General features: G+C 46.0%; 1 protein-coding gene across 2 annotated transcripts in view; it reads right to left on the minus strand.

Moving 5' to 3' along the window:
- LOC135899710 (streptococcal hemagglutinin-like) overlaps positions 1 to 18,356 on the minus strand; it is a 93,771-nt gene that overhangs the window by 57,796 nt on the left and 17,619 nt on the right. For both annotated transcript variants that reach the window (XM_065429033.1, XM_065429032.1), the window contains exons 6-7: positions 11,177 to 11,330; positions 365 to 524 (exon numbers count right to left, since the gene is read on the minus strand). In XM_065429033.1, coding sequence (XP_065285105.1) covers positions 365 to 524; positions 11,177 to 11,330 — 314 coding nt within the window. The remainder of the gene's footprint in view (positions 1 to 364; positions 525 to 11,176; positions 11,331 to 18,356) is intronic.

Raw genomic sequence — 18,356 nt, forward strand, 5'->3', positions numbered from 1 at the left:
GGTTACCCTAACAAAATTTCCAGGTCGTCTCGTTTATCGGGCACCTTTTAGTATAATGATGATTTCAATTTTTAATTTCATTTTTGCTTCACTGCTGCTGCTTCGCTCTGTTACACCATCACAACACTCAGCAATCCGCATAACGAATATGTAATGCAAAAGTTTATTTGGCAACGAAAAATAAATGAATTAAGAGTTTGTTCGAAACCAACTCCAATAACTAAAAGCCCAAATCAGTCACGCTTACAGAGCCGCCAACTCGGCCGCGCTAATGCTGGACTTCTGTTTAGCGACCTCTGCATCGGTATCCTTCAAACTGCTCCCGGTGGTTGTGGCGCGAGTGTACGGATGGTGATGCCCTTACACACGGCGATGGTCACGCCGCCCTTCTGAAGCGCGTCGCCGGTGCTGGCGCATCGGGGAGACGCCGGGCTCGGGATCGCTGCTCTCTTTGGTGCGACTGGCCCCGACGAAGGGCTGCCCGTGTGGTCATTGCCGTCACTTCGGTGCTCTTCCCGTGGTGCCTGCGAGCAGATGTGAAGCTTTTGAGAAGAAGAAAAAAAACATTCCGACCGACCTGGCGCTTGGTAGGGCGCACCAGAGGGGGCCATCACGTACGGTTTAAGTCCCACAACGTGCCCGACAGCAGAAGGCGGTCGCAGAGATGGCGCTAGCTAGACAACTGGTTCAATTTCGTATAACGTCGGTAACTTACCGTACCATCCTGTAAGGACCCTCGTAACGGGATAATAGCTTTTTGGAGATACAGATACGGCGGTAAGGAAGGCATAGTTGCACGGGGGAGCCTAGGGAGTAACAAACTTCTCTTTGGCGACGGTCATACAGGGATTTTTGGGATGCCTGGGACACTGTAAGCCGTTCACGAGCAATTTGGCGAGCTGTATCGACGCGCGCCGCGGCATAGCGAACGTACGTTTAGTGGATGAGATTTGAGCAGCGGGAAGTACCCAGAGGCGGTTCGCGTCCACGGAGAAGATAAAACAGCCAGTAGCCGGTGGTGTCACACCTGGACGAGTTATAGGGGAAGTAATATAAGGCAAAGTAACGGCCCAATCAACGTGGTCGGCGGGAACATACATTGGAAACATATCGGTGAAAGTTCGGTTCAGAGGCTTTTTGAGTCCGTTCGTTTGCTGGTGATAAGTGGTTGTGAATGTGTGGTGGGTATAGCATGAACGAAGAATGTCCTCAATGATGCAGGACAAAAAGTGCCGGGCTTGGTCGGTCAGAAGCTGTTGAGAGGAACCATGATGCAAGATGAGGTCACAAAGACGAAAGTCGGCGACATTCGTAGCGCAGCTGGTGGGAGGACGCGGGAAATGGCGTATCTCGTCGCGTGGTCAGTCGCGATGGCGACCCACTTGTTGCGTGATGTCGAGGTTGGAAAGGGACAAAGAAAGCCAAGCCCAACACGAAAGAACAGTTCGGCGGGGATGTCGATAGCACGAAGCAGACAGGCCGAAAGCACCAGTGGCCGTTTCCGGCATTCGCACTGGTCGCAGCTAGCGACATACCCTTGCACGGAGCGATAGAGACGAAGCCAGAAGAAACGGTGCTTGATGCGATCATAGATGCAGGTGACACCAAGGTAACCAGCAGTGGGCTCATCTTGAAACTGGTGTAGGACAGCTGACTACAGATGGGCATGCAATAATAGAAGGCGTTAACGGCCATCGGAATGCATAGTGTGGCAGTATAAGGTGCCGTCTTGAAGGCAGAACAAGTGGAGTAAAGGGTCGGGTGTGGCCGGGCTCAGACTGTCGATTACAGAATGTAAAGCCGGATCACAGCGTTCTTGGTCCCTTATGTTAAGGAGGTCCGAGATAGACAAAACATAGGTGTCGTTGTCCTGCTCGATGACGTCAGTGGAATCTACGGGATGCCGTGACCAGCAATCAGCATCTGGATGGAGCTGACCGGACTTGCGCACTACCGAAAACGAGTATTCTTGGAGACGGAGAGCCCAACGACTAAGGCGCCCCGTAGAGTATTGGCTTGATAATCATTTACGACGATAAACATGCAACCAAATAGTTTGGGACGAAATTTAGCCACAGTCCAGACAAGAGAAAGAAAGAGCAAGACACTATCGTTCTTTGATTGAGTAATATTTCTGCGGTGGGGACAGGAGCGGCTAGCGTGCACATTAACGCAGTCGTATCGGCACTGAAGCTGAACGAGGACGGCACCAATTCCATTGCCACTGGCACATGTGCGAACTTCTGTCGTTGGAGTGAAATCAAAAAGCACTAAAACAGGAGAAGTCGTGACGCCATCGATAAGTGCCGAAAAGGTAGCAGCTTGGGGCGAGCCCCATGTAAAAGCAACGTCTTATTTGAGGAAAGCAGTAAGGGCACCCACGATGCCGGCGAAATTAGGGATAAAACAGCGGAAATAGGAGCACAGTCAAATGAAGCTTCGTACATCTTTAGCCGAACAAGGCACGGGAACATTCTTCATGGCGTGAACTTCATCAGGATCAGGCTGGACACCCGCCGCGTTGTAGAGACGGCCGAATACAGTTATTTCACAGCATCCGAAACGACATTCTGAGTTGAGCTGCAGGCTGGCATTGCTTGAATACCTCGAGAATGGCGGAATGGCACTGAAGATGGCTATCAAATGTTAATGAAAAAAAAACGATGAAATCGTTAGGTAGCAAAAGGAGGTTAACCATATGAAGTTATGAAAAAGCGAATCCATAATTGGTCGAATGTGGCCGGCACATTGCAAAAGATCGAAAGGCATGTCTATAAAATGATAGAGGCCATCTGCAGTTACAAATGCGTTTTGTAGCGTGAGCTGCGCTGGCCGAGGTTGAGCAGTTTCGCGTGGCTCCTGGAGAGCCGGGCTGCGCATGCGCGAGGAACACTGACGTCACACGGCACACAGCTGGCGCATCGGAGCCGCCGCCGCCGCGCACGCCTCGCCGGTCTGCGCAGTCCAGAGGAATGACGTCATAGCCGCGGCAGACGCACTGGCGCCGGCGCGTGCCCACCTGTGCGCCTTCGTTGCGCAGCAGCCAAATCTGACGCTGCACTGGAGCCGCTTGGAAGCGCCTCTCATTTTGTGCGCATGCGCAGAGATATCACTGGGGGTGTACATATAGTGGGGCGTTTGCCAGTGTGGTATAGCCATGGAGAAGGAGAGCGAAATTGCTGCTGAGCGGCGCAGAAGAGCGGAGAAGCTTAAGTCATCGGATCCCGAAGTTGTTGCCTGGCAATTAGCGGTTGAGCGTAGGAAGAACGAACAGAAGAAGGCTAAACGTGCTGTGGAGATATCGAAGCAAAGGGAGGAACGTCTAGCACAGCGGCGTCGCCAGGAGATTGGGCGATGTGCCTCAGCTCACGCTACGTATATCCTGGCATAGCCGAGCTAAACCGCTGCTAATTTTTTTAGCGGTCCAGTGGATCAACAGCAATGCCACTAGCCCGAGCAAAGGTCAGTAGAGTACAAATATTGGGGACAGTGGAGACAGTCGAGTGCATGGTCTATACGGGACAAGGAATAAACGTGTTTGTTCGTTATCTTGCTGAGGTGTCGATAACCCACGCAAAATCGCCGCGTGTCGTACTTTTTTTTACGAGTACGACAGGGGATTCCCATGTAATAGACGACGGCTTCATGCTGTCCTTGGCCAGCATTTTGTCGACTTCTTTTTGAATTATGCCGTTTTCCGTGGCGTAAACGCAATAAGGGTGCTGGTGAATTGGTTGTGCATCGCGGATGTGGATGTTGTGATCAACAACCGTGGTCTGGCCTAATGGGCGATTTTAGAGGTCAGATATATCGCTAAAGTGGAGCAAGACCCGACGAATGTCTTCTGGTTGCGTAAACGGGAGCTGTTCAGATATTTGTTTTTCGAAATTGGCACATGGCGACGCAATGGCCGTGAGAGAGCCTGGATCATTCGAAGGACCGTCGGCGGATAACGGCTGTTTCACATGCTGCGACTGGAACGACGAAAATCGGTGCAGTCGCACGCGTCGCAACACGGTTTTTAGAGGGCCGATTTCACATGATTGCGATTTCAACAGTGCGACTGGTGCGACGCCCAGGGTTGCGTACTGCCAGGTTTCGTGGCACACGCTGCATAATTTTGATTGTAATGAATAAAACATTTACATTGTAATATTGTGGACTTTTCTTTATTAGGAGTAAGTAATATACGTGTTTTATTATTTTAAAACGTGTTGAAGTCAAGATTTCTTTTGAAGTGCGCATCGGCGGTTTCTGAAGTTCAGTGCGACATGGCGTACATAAACAGCTGTTCGCGGGTGGTTCACCGCTGTGTGCTGTCTCATCTGCCTTCTATGACCGTTTCCTTCTGCCTGAGCTACAACAATCTACAAAATGACCTGTCGACAAGTTGATATAGCTACCCTCACCGCATATGCAGTATTGGGAATTCGGCTGCCACGAAGTCGTCGTGTCAGCCCAACAAGATCCTCGCGCTACCCGTGCTCGGCGTCATCTTCTGGAGAAATGATGTTTGCACATTGCTCGTGATTGCGCATATGTGGTACCTGCTGCTAGCCATATCCTTGCGAAAAACGCAACAACAAGCACCAACCCGAAACCCCGCGTGTGCCCCTGAACGAAGCCGTAAATGATCTGTGTGATTACTGAACGTGGAATGAAAATTGTGATGTGAAATTCAACCTTAGCGCTAGCCTGGTTCGGCCATCGCCGTGCGTGTGCTATGAATATATATATATGGGAGTCCTCTCTAAATATTTCTAAAGGCGCAAAAGCCGAGGCATAAAATGTTTTGAGCAGTTACCGTCACTTTTGTAGAAACCTGTACGTTGTAACATAGCATTCTAAAAGAGACGCTTCTGGTCCACTTTGTTGTCCTGTGTCTCGCGCTTGTAGTGTGCTCTGAACTTCTAACAAGATCATATCAATACGCGCTATCCATAATACAGGCGCACTTGCCGTAGGGTTTTTCAGCTTTCTGCTGAGCCCCGCACGCCGCTCACGGTTAGCCTGTTTTGTGGAAATAATAATTATTATATTAATAATATTATTAGATATTATAATTTCTTCACTGAAATTTATAGCAATCATCCAGATTTCTTACGCTAGTCATGCATTTAACCTGTATTAGATCAACGTTGTTACGACATGCTTATGGGAGTCACTTCAAACTAGATTGCTCAGCCAGAGAAAGTACAAATGAAAGTCTCAATGTTTATTCCAATTTGGTATTCCCAAACAGATTATATTGGTAGAATTTTATGCCTACTTGCATTAACTGCAATTCAATGTTCAGAGCAAAAAAAAACTGATTCCTTTTCTTGTTGTCAAAAGGCTGTTTTAATTTCGATAGCAAGCTATAATTATTCATTTCGAAAGTGTTAAGCAATGACTGTATCTCTAAGCTTATCAATGCGCTTTTGTTCCACGAACACAATTAAGTTTTCTTTCTCCCTTTCGCTGGCAGCCATGAAATGAAACAGTTCACGTCATAAGTATCAGGATGCATACATTCTGGAGTTTGTCCTGAGCATTTGTCTGCATCCTATAGTCTGCATGTTTGAATCAAGTTCTGGTGTTGCAATCGCAGTGATCTACGCACACATTTATATTGGGACAAGCGAATTTATTGAACTTTGTTTTCAAATCTACAATGTGGCCATGCAGTAAAGACGACATTAATAAGCAAAGCATGAGCTGCAGATTCAGTGTACATGTTGGAATCTATGCGAAGTGAAGTTTTTGCCGAGTGGTGAATTAAATGCTGTTAAAGTAACTGCGATATATAAAATTTGTCCTATTTGCAACAATCCAACATGTCATCTTTAGCAAGGTTTGCTTGTGCACCGCAGAGGTCACAACCTTAATGTCTTGTAATCTTTATGCACTACACTGTTCACAAACTATACCGAAATGCAAACCGCAGTTAATGTACATGCATACTGCCAGACATCAACACAGTGACGCTTGTTGAGGAAGGAGTGGTGCAAGGTGTATACGGATGAATGAATGACAAGTGCTTATGTACTTATTTATTTATATAACTCGCCGGCTGCAAGGTTGGAGTATTAGGTGAGGGGGGATAAAAAAGTAGTTACAAAGGGCAGAAGGGCGCAACATTAAGAAAAAACCAGCATGACAAGCAGCACCTATACAATGCACCAACTAGCCCAACGCGTTTTACTGGCACAACATTATACAATGCTTAACAAACAATAACAGGAAAAATTACTGCCCATGCACTTTGTACAGATGTTAAACCAGCGAAGCTGAAAACTGCGGCCCCAATGTTTATTACTGGGTTAATTCCGACGGTTTATTCAAGTCTTTCTATATTATTGGTTACGTCTGTGTTTCTTAATGAGGTTACGCACACGTTTGGCTTGGGCTTATCGCATTGCTTATTTGGAATGCCACACATCGCGCTTCGCTTCGCAAGATCACCATCATGAAAAGTGCAATCAGTGGTTCATTGCGTTCATCCAGCGGGCCCATCAGAGTCTTTCTGTGTTATGTTACGCATTTGTGTTTTGTATTGCGTTCATCATAGTATTTATGAACCAGTTATGCACTGTAGTTACCAAGTGACCCACCAGGGCTGCACATTTCATTTAAATAAATACAGGGACACATTCTTGAACCTATTCCGAAGTCGGAGAGAGACTGCTGCACGCACGCTCTGCTGCGAGAGAGAAACGACGTCACTATCGGTGTAGCCAATGGCCCACCACACTTTTGCTGCGAGATAATATGACATCATGATCTTGTCTTAACCCCGTCCCCCTCTGTATCCCTTCCCTGCAATAATACGTGCATAAATGTATATGTTTCAAATGCATGCGCATTTCTATGTCTACCCAACAAGAAATTTCTCCGTCCGTCATGTAAAATGAATGCAATGGCTCGCACTCCTCTAAACAATGACTCATACCACCACACTAGGGTTTTTGTGATCGGACCACGAGTGTTCCGCCTAGGCATATACAGCTTCGCTGTAAGAAGAATGAACACCGTTCTGCTAGAGACCAAGACTATCATAAGAAGGACTAACAAATGAAAGTTTATTGAACACGCCGAGTAAATGCTGGTTGGCAAGCAATTAATCGAAGTTATACGAGAAGGAGAAGCAAGAACTGATGTGTTGCAGTACAGATTCCAACAGGAAGCGCATTCATCTCTGAAAGTGTAACAGAGGCCATGCTGACATAAGATTCTCCCAGCGTTTTTACGTCTATAGCTTCTATAATTTCTCTAGGTAGCCGATCTGCACACAATGCTAGCTACTTCCACTACAATGCACACTCTCGACATCCGCGCACATTATATATATATATATATATATATATATATATATATATATATATATATATATATATATATACGTTTGCGCGTGTGTGCGATTGTGTGTGTGCGTGCATAGATTTGCATGTCAAATCAGGGCCTTGGACGGCGCTTCGTTCTTGTGAGCTGTCTATTGTTGCGCTGTAGTTAATAATGAATACACGCCAACTCATCCAGTTTTCAGTTCGTATGTCGGGCTCATGAGCCCGCTTCTGTCTTGGACTATCTGCATGGCTATGTATCCTGTAATTTAGTTTCTTGGCCATGGTGCTTGCAAGTCTCGTGTCAATCTCCCGATTTTCCTGACAATCTTGTGTGACGTGCCTCTGGTGAATCCATGCATGCATGCAGGACGTTGTAGTCTGCAAATTTGCTCTGCAAGGCCTGCTTTGATTGCTTTCAGTTCAGCTTTTCACGTTGTGTGCAATTTAATTCTTGTAGTACATGCCATACTATTGTTGCACTGTTATTGCCACATCAGTGTACTATATGGGCCTGATGTTTGTTTCTATCTTCATGATCAGCAACCTATTCTGTGTGCTTGGCAGCTGCAGATAGTCTCCTGGCCTAACTGTTTATCCCCATATTCAGGTTCTCTTGAGGTTATGTTTCTGAAGTTGTCTTTGCATCTCATATGCTAGCTGGCTAGCATCTTGGCACCAGGTTCCGAGCTCTTGATGCAACGAATTTGTGCCGCAGGCCGCAACTCTACTATGTCCATGAACTTGTTCGTTTGCTCTTTCTCGTAGAGGTGTGTTCAAGCATGATAAAGTTGAAAAGACCTGCCTATACCCGCATGCATTTGCTCGATGAATTGCCTTTTTTGTGCGCTGTCAGTAATTCATAGCGTACAACACCTTGGACACAAGTACATCATCTGCGATTTTCCATAGTATCCACTCGTCCACTCCCTATTGTTTTGAAATTATTGTTTTAGCAGGTGTATAATTTGTGTCCGGGTATGGCATAATTGCTTCACCCACGTGCTGGCTCTGCCGTCTTGGTCTTGCGCTACCTGAGGACTCGGAGATGTTCACGTGCGGGTATATTTGCCCAGCTACGCGGATCATAGCGTGCACTGTGTGGTAGTTCCTGATTCTAGCTTTTTTTTTCTGACATAGATGTAAGCTGGCTTACCAAACAGCGAAAGGCCAGACAGGCCAAGAAAGTCTGCAGTGTTGTCGAGAGCTTGTTGCATCATTCTTGATTTGTGTATAAGATAGCTTTCCGATAGATTGCAGTACGACATAAACTGTAGTACTTCTTGTAGTAGGCCTGTGTTGTTGGTGTGGGTGGGCCAAATGTACCTCTAACTATCTTCTGGAATTTTCTGTCTTTCAAAACGTTACGGTTGAACTTAAGTGCAATACTACACATTTTTAGTGGCTCATCATTCCTCCAAATATAGTAGCATGGGATACTGTATTAAGAGCCTCATCACTCCCTTCATTCTTTCATAAGTGGCATTACATAATGCCTTGCAATAAAGTTTCTGCTGCTTATGGCCGACTCATATCTGCCAACAGGGACATCTCTTGAAAAAGGTTTTCTCCGTGCTGTGTGTATGACGTAGTATGAGCATTCATGTCCTGAGATTTATGCAACTCTAGAACCTGCTTCCTGAAAGAATACTTACTATGCCTGATCATGCTAATTTGTGCAGTCCTGTTGAGCAATACATATTGATGCAATGAATGTTTACCCATTCGAAGTATCAGGAAAGGTGCTTCTTTTGCAATTGTGCCCTTCGCTTTTGATTGGTGTTAGTAATGCTCATTAGATTTTGCATATGCATGTCCCCCTTATGCAATAGTCTGGAAGTTTAAGGGTTCAATAAACGATGATAAATAAATCGAAATGCAAGAGCTTTTTATTACCTGTGACTTCCAGCAAAATGCGATTGCTATGGCTGGCGATTCAAACCCTCGCCTTCTGTTAGCAGCAGAATGCTATAGCCACACTGACAGGCCAATAAATTGAACAATTTCGTTGCCTACAGATCTTTCTCTTGCCTGTATGTAGGTAAAAGTTGCAATAAGTGCGTCATTGTGAAAAATCTGTTCGCGGATCTTTGTTGAATAAACCGCATATTGTGTACAGTTGAAAGGCAGAAATTTCTTTTAAAATCCCGGGGCGATATGTTCTTGCAAGTAGCATGGTACTACATCACTTATAAAGGTGGTAATCACAGAGGATATCGTAATATGCGTTTAGACATTAGTGATAGTGATCGCAAACTTATTAGAAACTGGATGTTTCTACACACATAGCTGTGGACGTGCAATAATGGTTCATACTTAAAATATTCAAAGATTCACAAGTAGGGATGCAACTGACTGATTTCACAGCACAGTTTCGATTTAGTTTTCTTTAACGTGTCATCTTCTACTGTTTCATCTACAGAAGAACAGTCTGTCTGTCTGCCTGCTTTTCGCATTGTTGCACGAGTTCTACATGACTGTGCAGGAAGGTGCGTTGTCACTGTGCCACTATAGTGAGCCAATAATTTGCTAACTGCAAAGTTAATTACCGTTGAAAGCAAGGGTTAATACACGTGCAATAAGTATACAAAGACCACAACGTATTCAATCTTTATTGTTTCTGTGCAGAAAAAAATTCTCCAGAGAAGAGACGCAACTTAGCGTGCGTGAAATATTGCAAAATAAATTGACGCTGTTTATTCAGTCCACGGAGTTAATACTTACTTAGCAAATTCATACGACAGCCTGCACGTTTGACATGCCAAGTTTAATAAGTGAGTTAAGATAACCTTTCAAGATGCATCGGGAAATTCACGCTTGAAAACCGACAAGAATGCAACTAAACGGTCCCGCGTTCAGCCCAACGTTGAAACTTCGGGCACTTGGCTGTCTTGTCATTTGCCCTTGCCGAGGTTGAAATGACTTAAACTGCACCGTACGCGTGATTTTTGCGTGCTACTCAACGAAAGAAAATTTTAACGACCCTAAAAGGCCATGTCGTCTCGTGGGGATCGAGCACCTCGTAGTATTGGCAACTCGCAAAGGTGTGTATACGAAGCAAACATGAAAATGCACTACATTAGCTATGTAGCGTGTCAACGAACGAATAGAAATGGCAGAATAGAAACTACAGTACAAGTTTTTTATTCTCCCTTATTCGCACAGGCTCGAAATTGCCTGGGTTGATTTGGTTAAGACATTGCCTGCTGCTCCCTTGTTCTGTCCTTTGTTCACATTGGATTTTGGTGGAGGTGCTGCGGTCTGCCTCGCCCTGGATTTACGCAACAGAACTCTGCCGTTCGTCATGCCTGACGACGCTAGCCAGACATCCCATCCGATTTCACGGACCATCATATGTGTCGCTGCCCAGCTTCAGCGGTATCCTGGCATCTTCAGCGGTAGCGATGAAAAGACGTTGAAGATTGGCTGGGATCGTATGAAAGAGCGAGCACCACCAACAAATGCGATGATTACCTAAAGCCCAACAACGCGTTATATTTATCGGGCGTCGCCCAGCTGTGGCCTAAAAACCACGAAGTTGATCTCCGCGCGTGGGCTACCTAGAAAACCATAATCGAGGAAGTTTTCTGCCATCCTGGCGTGCGCAAGCTTCGCGTTGTTCAAAAAGCTGGTCGGGTCTCAGTTCCCTCCCCCCACTCCCCGGATACGTGAAAACTCTCCGCCTGTGACTGCGGCTAAATTCTCAGCTAGAATTTTTTTCATTTAATAGCCCTTTCGTCCACGATGTACGATACGTAGTGCAAGCTATGCAGCTACAATGACTCAACAGTGGTACCCCAAGTCTAACTTTGCACAAGAACGCACAGCGCCACGCGGAAGTTCGCAAAGCCCACCTGCGGCGTGACAGGAGGGCTGGTGACAACGGACAGGCCCCGGATGTATCGCGGCTTTGGCTGTATCGGTGTCATCGGCGCTTGCGGAATGGTGGCGGTGGACGGCACAGCCACCACGTGCGGCTCGGCTGGGACCCAGCTGTCGCGGTACACCCTGTCGGCCACGGAAGAGCGCAAAACAACGCTGTTAAGCGCCAGCGTGACGTCACACAGATGCGGTGGCGCTGAAATCAGTTGGGTGTACGCAAAAGACTTGAGCGCACAGTCGTGTTGACGTAATAGAACGACTACATTGCAATACATATCGTGCCGTGCTGCCCTGTAAACTGTAATAGTTACCTAATAATTGTGTGAGCATTTATTGCGAGCTCATGGCTATTGCTAATGCAGACAAGATTCCTAGTGTAATAGCACATTACATTTTGCTTTTCTTATTTGTCTTATATAGGTCTTAAATGCCAATAATGCATTGGGCCATTTGCGCCCATATTGGCACCATGCCTACTCGCCGCATGCCTAACATTAAGTGTTATGCTGTTCGTTGTATCACTGCCTGCATTGCGGGCTCTAGTCTATATTTATACGTACATTCATGACACGCCGCTCGTAAAGGGCAAAACGGAACTAATTTCATCACATCTTCGCTTTAGTGTCTAAAGACGCCGGCAGGGCCATTGCATAAGGGGTGCGCATATACACATTTGTTATACATAAATGAGGGATCTCACCACAAGTTCAATCCTGAATACTACCCTCTCCTCCCTTCAATTCATATACAATTCCGAAACGAATTCTGTCCAGGAAGTCAAATTATAGCAACCGTCACCCGCTTACTTGTCGCCGCCACGCCCCCGACCGCAGCCACCCTGCGGGAGATACTTCGCACCGACTTGTCATAATTTGGCGGTTCTTCTAGCCAATATTCGCAGCTATTTGCCGAAGAAAGACGCTGTTGAAGCCTTCCTAAATGATAGCAGTACAGATATAGCAATATTTACTGAGTCCTGGCTGACTTCTGATATCTCGAATGATGAGTTGCTACACGGTGTGCGATCTTTCACGGTGTATAGGTGCGACAGAGTGGGGCGGAGGGGTGGCGGTGTGCTTGTTTTCGTGAGGTCGAGTGTGCCCTCTTTCTGTGTCTTACCAATCAGTAATCATGAAATTGTTGCTCTGAAATTAACACTGCCTTCCAGTACAATCATTTTAATTGCATGCTATCGTGCCCCGGACGCCGACATTTCATTTGTTAACCATTTGTATTCAATTCTACTGGACCTTCAGGCCCGCTATCCCCGCGCGAGGTGCTTACTTTGCGGCGATTTCAACTTCCCTGACATTAACTGGCTCGACTTATCGGCGCACAGTGGCCAATCGAAAGAGTTTATTAATTTAGTTCTTACCTTTAATCTTACACAAATAGTTGACACGCCAACCCGCCAAAACAATACTCTTGACCTTGTTCTTGCTTCGAACCCTGAATCCATTCAGTCATTATCATGCATTCCCGGTTTCAGCGATCATTGCTCCTTATTATTCAAACTGTCCGTACCCATCCCTACTCGTCAACCATCAGTCAAATATATACGAGACTATAAGAAGGCTGACATTCAGAATATTATCATCGAGCTGGACAAGTTTTTTCATTACTTCCGCATGTCCTCCACTTCCAGAACAGTAAATGAAAATTGGCTTCTTTTCAAACAAAAATTGTTATCACTCGTTGACCGATATGTACCCCTTGTTTGCATTCGAGGCGATGCCAGCAGACCCTGGTTTTCTAATGCCCTCAGAAAACTGTCAAATAAAAAGAAACGACTCTTCCGAGCAGCAAAACATTCGGCTAGCGCTTTGCGTTGGGAAAAGTACTTCTGTTGTCTTCGCGATTACACAAAACTTTTGCGATGCTCAAAAAGAAAATTTTATCATCTGGATCTACAGGACATTATTCGCTCCAATCCAAAAAAATTCTGGAAAATTTTAACTCCCGCCATTACGTCATCACATAACATCTCATTGGTTAGCAATAACGGTTCTGAAGTTCTACCAGACAAACGCAGTGATGTAATGAATTCTTACTTTTCCTCAGTTTTTACTAATGAACCAACCTTAAGTATCCTTCCCCTATCTAAGTTTCCGTTTTCACAGATGCCGCCCGTTATCATCACTACACATGGTATCATAAAACTTATTGAAAGGCTCAAAGTTTCCAGCGCCCCTGGACCGGATAATATATCGTCTAAGATACTGAAATGCACCAAGGACATATCAAGCCAGTTTCTGCAAATAATATTCGTTCAATCGATTGCTACCGGCTCACTTCCAGACGACTGGAAGCTGAGCAAAGTAGTACCGGTTTTTAAAGCAGGTAACCGCTCTGATCCTTCTAACTACCGACCGATTTCACTAACATGCATTGCTTGCAAACTACTGGAGCATATAATATATTCACAAGTTGCATCTCACCTTGATTCCAACAGCTTCTTTTTTCCAAACCAGCACGGCTTCAGACCCGGTTACTCTTGCGAAACCCAACTTTTCCATTTCACAACCGATCTTCACCTAAATTTAGATTCCTCATTTCAGACGGACGTTGTATATCTCGACTTCTCGAAAGCTTTCGATCGTGTACCCCATGAGCGCCTTTTAGCCAAACTTTCATGCTTGTGTCTTGATCCGCTGATATTAACATGGATCCGTTGTTTTCTATCCAGTCGTTGTCAATTCACTGTCATCGATAATGTTCATTCGCCCACAACTGAAGTTCTTTCTGGTGTCCCGCAGGGCTCGGTGCTCGGCCCACTTTTGTTTTTAATCTTCATAAATGATCTTCCTTCCAGCATTTCGTCGAGCATTCGTCTTTTCGCAGATGACTGCGTCTTGTACCGCCGCATAACCACATCCAACGATCAGTTATTGCTTCAAAATGACTTGGACAGAATTGAAGACTGGTGTTCGACATGGCTAATGAAGCTGAATGTATCAAAGTGTAAATACATGCAGGTAACACGCAAGCGCACTAACCTCAGCTACGCATATTCGTTGTACTCAACCACCCTTTCTCAAGTTGAATCTTACCGTTATCTTGGAATTCACATCACCAGCAAACTCACCTGGTCCGAGCACATCACGAAGATTGCAGCTGATGCATCGAAATCACTTGGGTTTATCAGACGGCACCTCAGCTTCTCCCCTCCCTCTATTCGCAGTCTAGCTTACAAAACTTTCGTCCGAACCAAACTAGAATTTGGCTCCCCAATTTGGAATCCACATCAGGCTTACCTAATCGATAGCCTAGAAGCCATTCAAAACCGTGCAGCCCGATATATTTCATCCGATTATGACACTCACTCCAGCGTTACCAATATAAAATTATCGCTTGACATCGAGCCTCTGACACACAGACGACAAATCGCCCGTTTGGCATTATTTCATAAACTATACTTCTGTTTTCCTTCGCTTCGGGACTCTCTTCTGCTACCACCTCTCCGAACATCACGCCGTCTTTTCAACTCCATGAGCATTCTACGTCTGCACGGCTCCACTAACGCATTTAACAAGTCATTCCTGCCTCTTGCAATTGAAGAATGGAATTCATTACCAGATCATATAGTTATAGAACGCGATCCATTTAAGTTCCGGCAATTGCTGACATCCTATTTGAAAACATGATGTGGAAATTATTGTCTTCTGTTTGCCTCTGTTGCTATTTTTATATTTGTATATGCTTAAAGGGTTCTTGTACTTTTTTTCTGTATATACCCTGCTGATCACTGATTGTGACAATGTTTGCTAGTGACCTGCGTTTGTTGTGTTCAATGTTTCCCCCCCTTATGTAATGCCCCTTCCAGGGGTCTTTAAGGACGAATAAATGATGATGATGATGTTGCTCATCGTGTGTTAGAAATATGCTCGAAGTGGCTAATCGCTCAAAGTGGTGCCGATTTAAAACAGTACTTATTTGTCTTGGAATGCGTGCACCAATATTTTGCATTTGTCTTCAAATTGTGACGTTAATATAGTTCATATTATCCTCCATAGGTGCCGCGACAGTCGGCCCTCGGGTTTTCCCCACGGAGCTCGTTTTGAAACGTGTGGCCTATGGGTGGTTTTGTCATCGCTGCGCTTGACGGAGCTCTCTGCTCGCACCAGTCTTCTAAAACGCGTGTCCATTGAACTGGGAAAAGTAATATTGAGACGTCGCACTATTCGTGCAACGCTGCCCATCTTAGGTAATGCAGTGTTCCTTATTCGGGCCTACAAATCGAACAAACGGGTTTCAGAGCACAAAGCCTTTTTATGCGGAGTGATCATGTTTTAGTTTTAAGGAATATTTAAAAGTAGCCTGTTGTAGATAACATAATTCTAGTCCTTGATCTGGATTATTCCGAGAGGCGCACATTACTTGCACAACAAATCAAAACACATTCAACTAATTAAAGAACCCACTAATTACCTGTATATTTAATTACTCTATGGACATAATGCAATTTACGAATTTCAGCCGATGAAGTTGAAAGGCCCATCCAGTTAAAATGTATTTTCAGAATGACACCAGGTTGAAAATATGTGCTATCAAACTCGCCCTAAAATGCACTGTTCGACTTACTCTTTTTTAACAAAATCCTCTTTTATGCATTGAAGCATAAAAGTAACTGGAACGCCCATGAATTTCGTCCCACACTTTGGGAAATAATATATAAACTGGTGCAATTATGGAGATTCATTTCAACTCGATACGCCCTGCAGCTACAATTAGTAAATGACCATGTGTGTCGTAAGGTAATTGATACAGAAGCTAATTAGGGAATTAGGGAATTTTTCTCATTATTTAAATATTTGTTTCAACTTCTCGTGCTATCTGCCACGGTCGATGTTTAAAAATTCCGGGAAACTTAAAAAACTGACCTCTTCGCAGGTTCGTATGCAATAATAATAATAATAATAATAATAATAATAATAATAATAATATAACAGACGTGTTCGTCTCGGCAGCGTGGGCATGGCGTCTGGAAAAGGGCCACTCACACAAGGCAGCTACAGCCCCAAAAACCGACAGAGCGAGACACACGAACGTCAACTTCTTTCTCGGTGCTGGCACAGAACTGGCGGCGAAGTGCTCAGGTCCAACACTCCCCTCGTAGAAAGGAGCCAACTTGGCAACCCAGCGAGAAGACAGCACAGGCGGGTTGTAGCACGCGTTAAGCCGTGCGACATGAACTGTTTCGCCCCCTCGGAAATGATTGTCGGGAGCTGGCTCGACCGGTTCGATGACGTAGTTCACGGGCGACGTTTGCTTTAGGACTCTGTAAGGACCGTGGTGTTTGGACAAGAGCTTGGTAGAAAGGCCGAGAGTGGTGGATGGAATCCGTAGCCAAACCAGCGCTCCGGGGGGATAGTGGGCAGTAGATGCAGAGCCGTCATGGGGAGATTTTTGATTGACAACACTGGTCTTGCGTGGTAAACGAACGCGCCAGTTGACGGCATTCTTCCGCATAAGCAGCCGCTTCAGAAACGTCAGGTTGGTATGGCAGAATTGTGTCTATGCAGTATGATGGTTCACGTCCACAGAGAAGAAAAAAAGGTGAGAAACCAGCGGTAGCTTGGGTGGCCGAGTTATAAGCGTAGGTTAGGAATGGAAGTACCCGGTCCCAGTTCATGTGTTCGGCGAACACGTACATCGCCAGCATGTCCGCAAGGGTAGGGTGGGAACGTTCAGTCATGCCGTCAGTTTGAGGATGGCAGGCTGAGGCAGTGCGATGTACAATCTGACATTCCTTTATGGGGGCTTCGATGACGTTTTAGTGAAACACGCAGCCACGGCCGTTAGTAATTGCCGCGGTGGATCATGTCGCAAAATGACGAGATGACGAAACAAGTAAGCAACGTCTTTCCTAGTGGTGGTTGGCAGCGCAGATGATTCAGCATACTGTGTGAGGTGGTCAACGGCGACAATGACCCACCGGTTGCCGTCGGAAGTGTTCGGAAGGGGCCCAAAAAGGTCGACTCCAACGCGGTCAAACGGTCGGGCAGGTCAAGGGAATGGCTGTAAGGACCGGCGGTGCCGTGAAGAGGTGTCTTGCGGCGCTGACACGTAGGGCATGACCGAACATAGTGGCGAAAGTAGCGATACATGCCGCGTGCCGCGCCAGTAGTACCACAGGTGAAGACGGGAGTACGTTTTGAATGTGCCAGCGTGGCCACATTGGGGGTCATCGTGGAAAACGCTGCAAATATCCGAGCGCAGATGACGAGGAATAACAAGGAGCCACCTGCGGCCGTCGGTTAAGTAATTGCTATAGTACAACAAGCATTCGCGAACGGCAAAGCGTGGAGCTTGACGACGAAGGGTGCGTGAGGACGAGTCAGGCGAAGATCGAGATATATGGTCAAGCAGCGAAGCGATCCAGGGGCGTTTGCGCTGTTCCGCCGGCATGACGGTGATGGTAAGGGATGACTAATCGCAGGTGTAAGTTGTTGAGCAGACAGGCTCAGTAGGCAGTGGCGAACGGGAGAGGACGTCAGCGTCTGAGTGTTTTCGTCCCTAGCAATAAATGACGCGAATATCATATTCTGGAAGGCGTAAAGTCCAGCGAGCGAGGCGTCCGGTGGGATCTTTCAACGACGATAACCAACACAGGGCATTGTGGTCGGTGACAGTGTCAAACTGACGACCGCAAAGGTAAGTACGACATTAACCGATTGCCCAAACAATGGCCAAGCATTCTTTTTCCCTTACAGATTTAATTTGAATCTGCCTTTGTTAGTGTAAGGCTAGCATATGCCACAACATACTCGTCAAAGCCACGCTTGGGTTGGACGAGTACGGCACCAAGTCCAATACACAAGCGTCCGTGTGTATTTCAGTACGTACGGTAGGATCAAAGTGACGCAGTATTGGAGGGGCGTGAGGAGTCGCGAAGCTTTGTAAATGACTCATCACACTCGGAATTCCAAGTCGAGAGGTCAGTGCTGCCGGCAAGAAGCTGCATCAAGGATACGATAACACGAATACGATACAAACCGATGAAGCTACGATACCATATACAATATACGAATACGATACAAACCGATGAAGCTACGGAGCTCCTTTAGAGTACAGGGCTTGGGGTAATAGGCAACGGCACGAAGCATCGCAGGATCCGGTAAGATGCCTTCTTTCGAGACTACGTGGCGTAAG

Source organism: Dermacentor albipictus, chromosome 7 (genome assembly GCF_038994185.2).
Source record: "Dermacentor albipictus isolate Rhodes 1998 colony chromosome 7, USDA_Dalb.pri_finalv2, whole genome shotgun sequence".
NCBI classification, from domain to species: Eukaryota; Metazoa; Arthropoda; class Arachnida; order Ixodida; family Ixodidae; genus Dermacentor; species Dermacentor albipictus.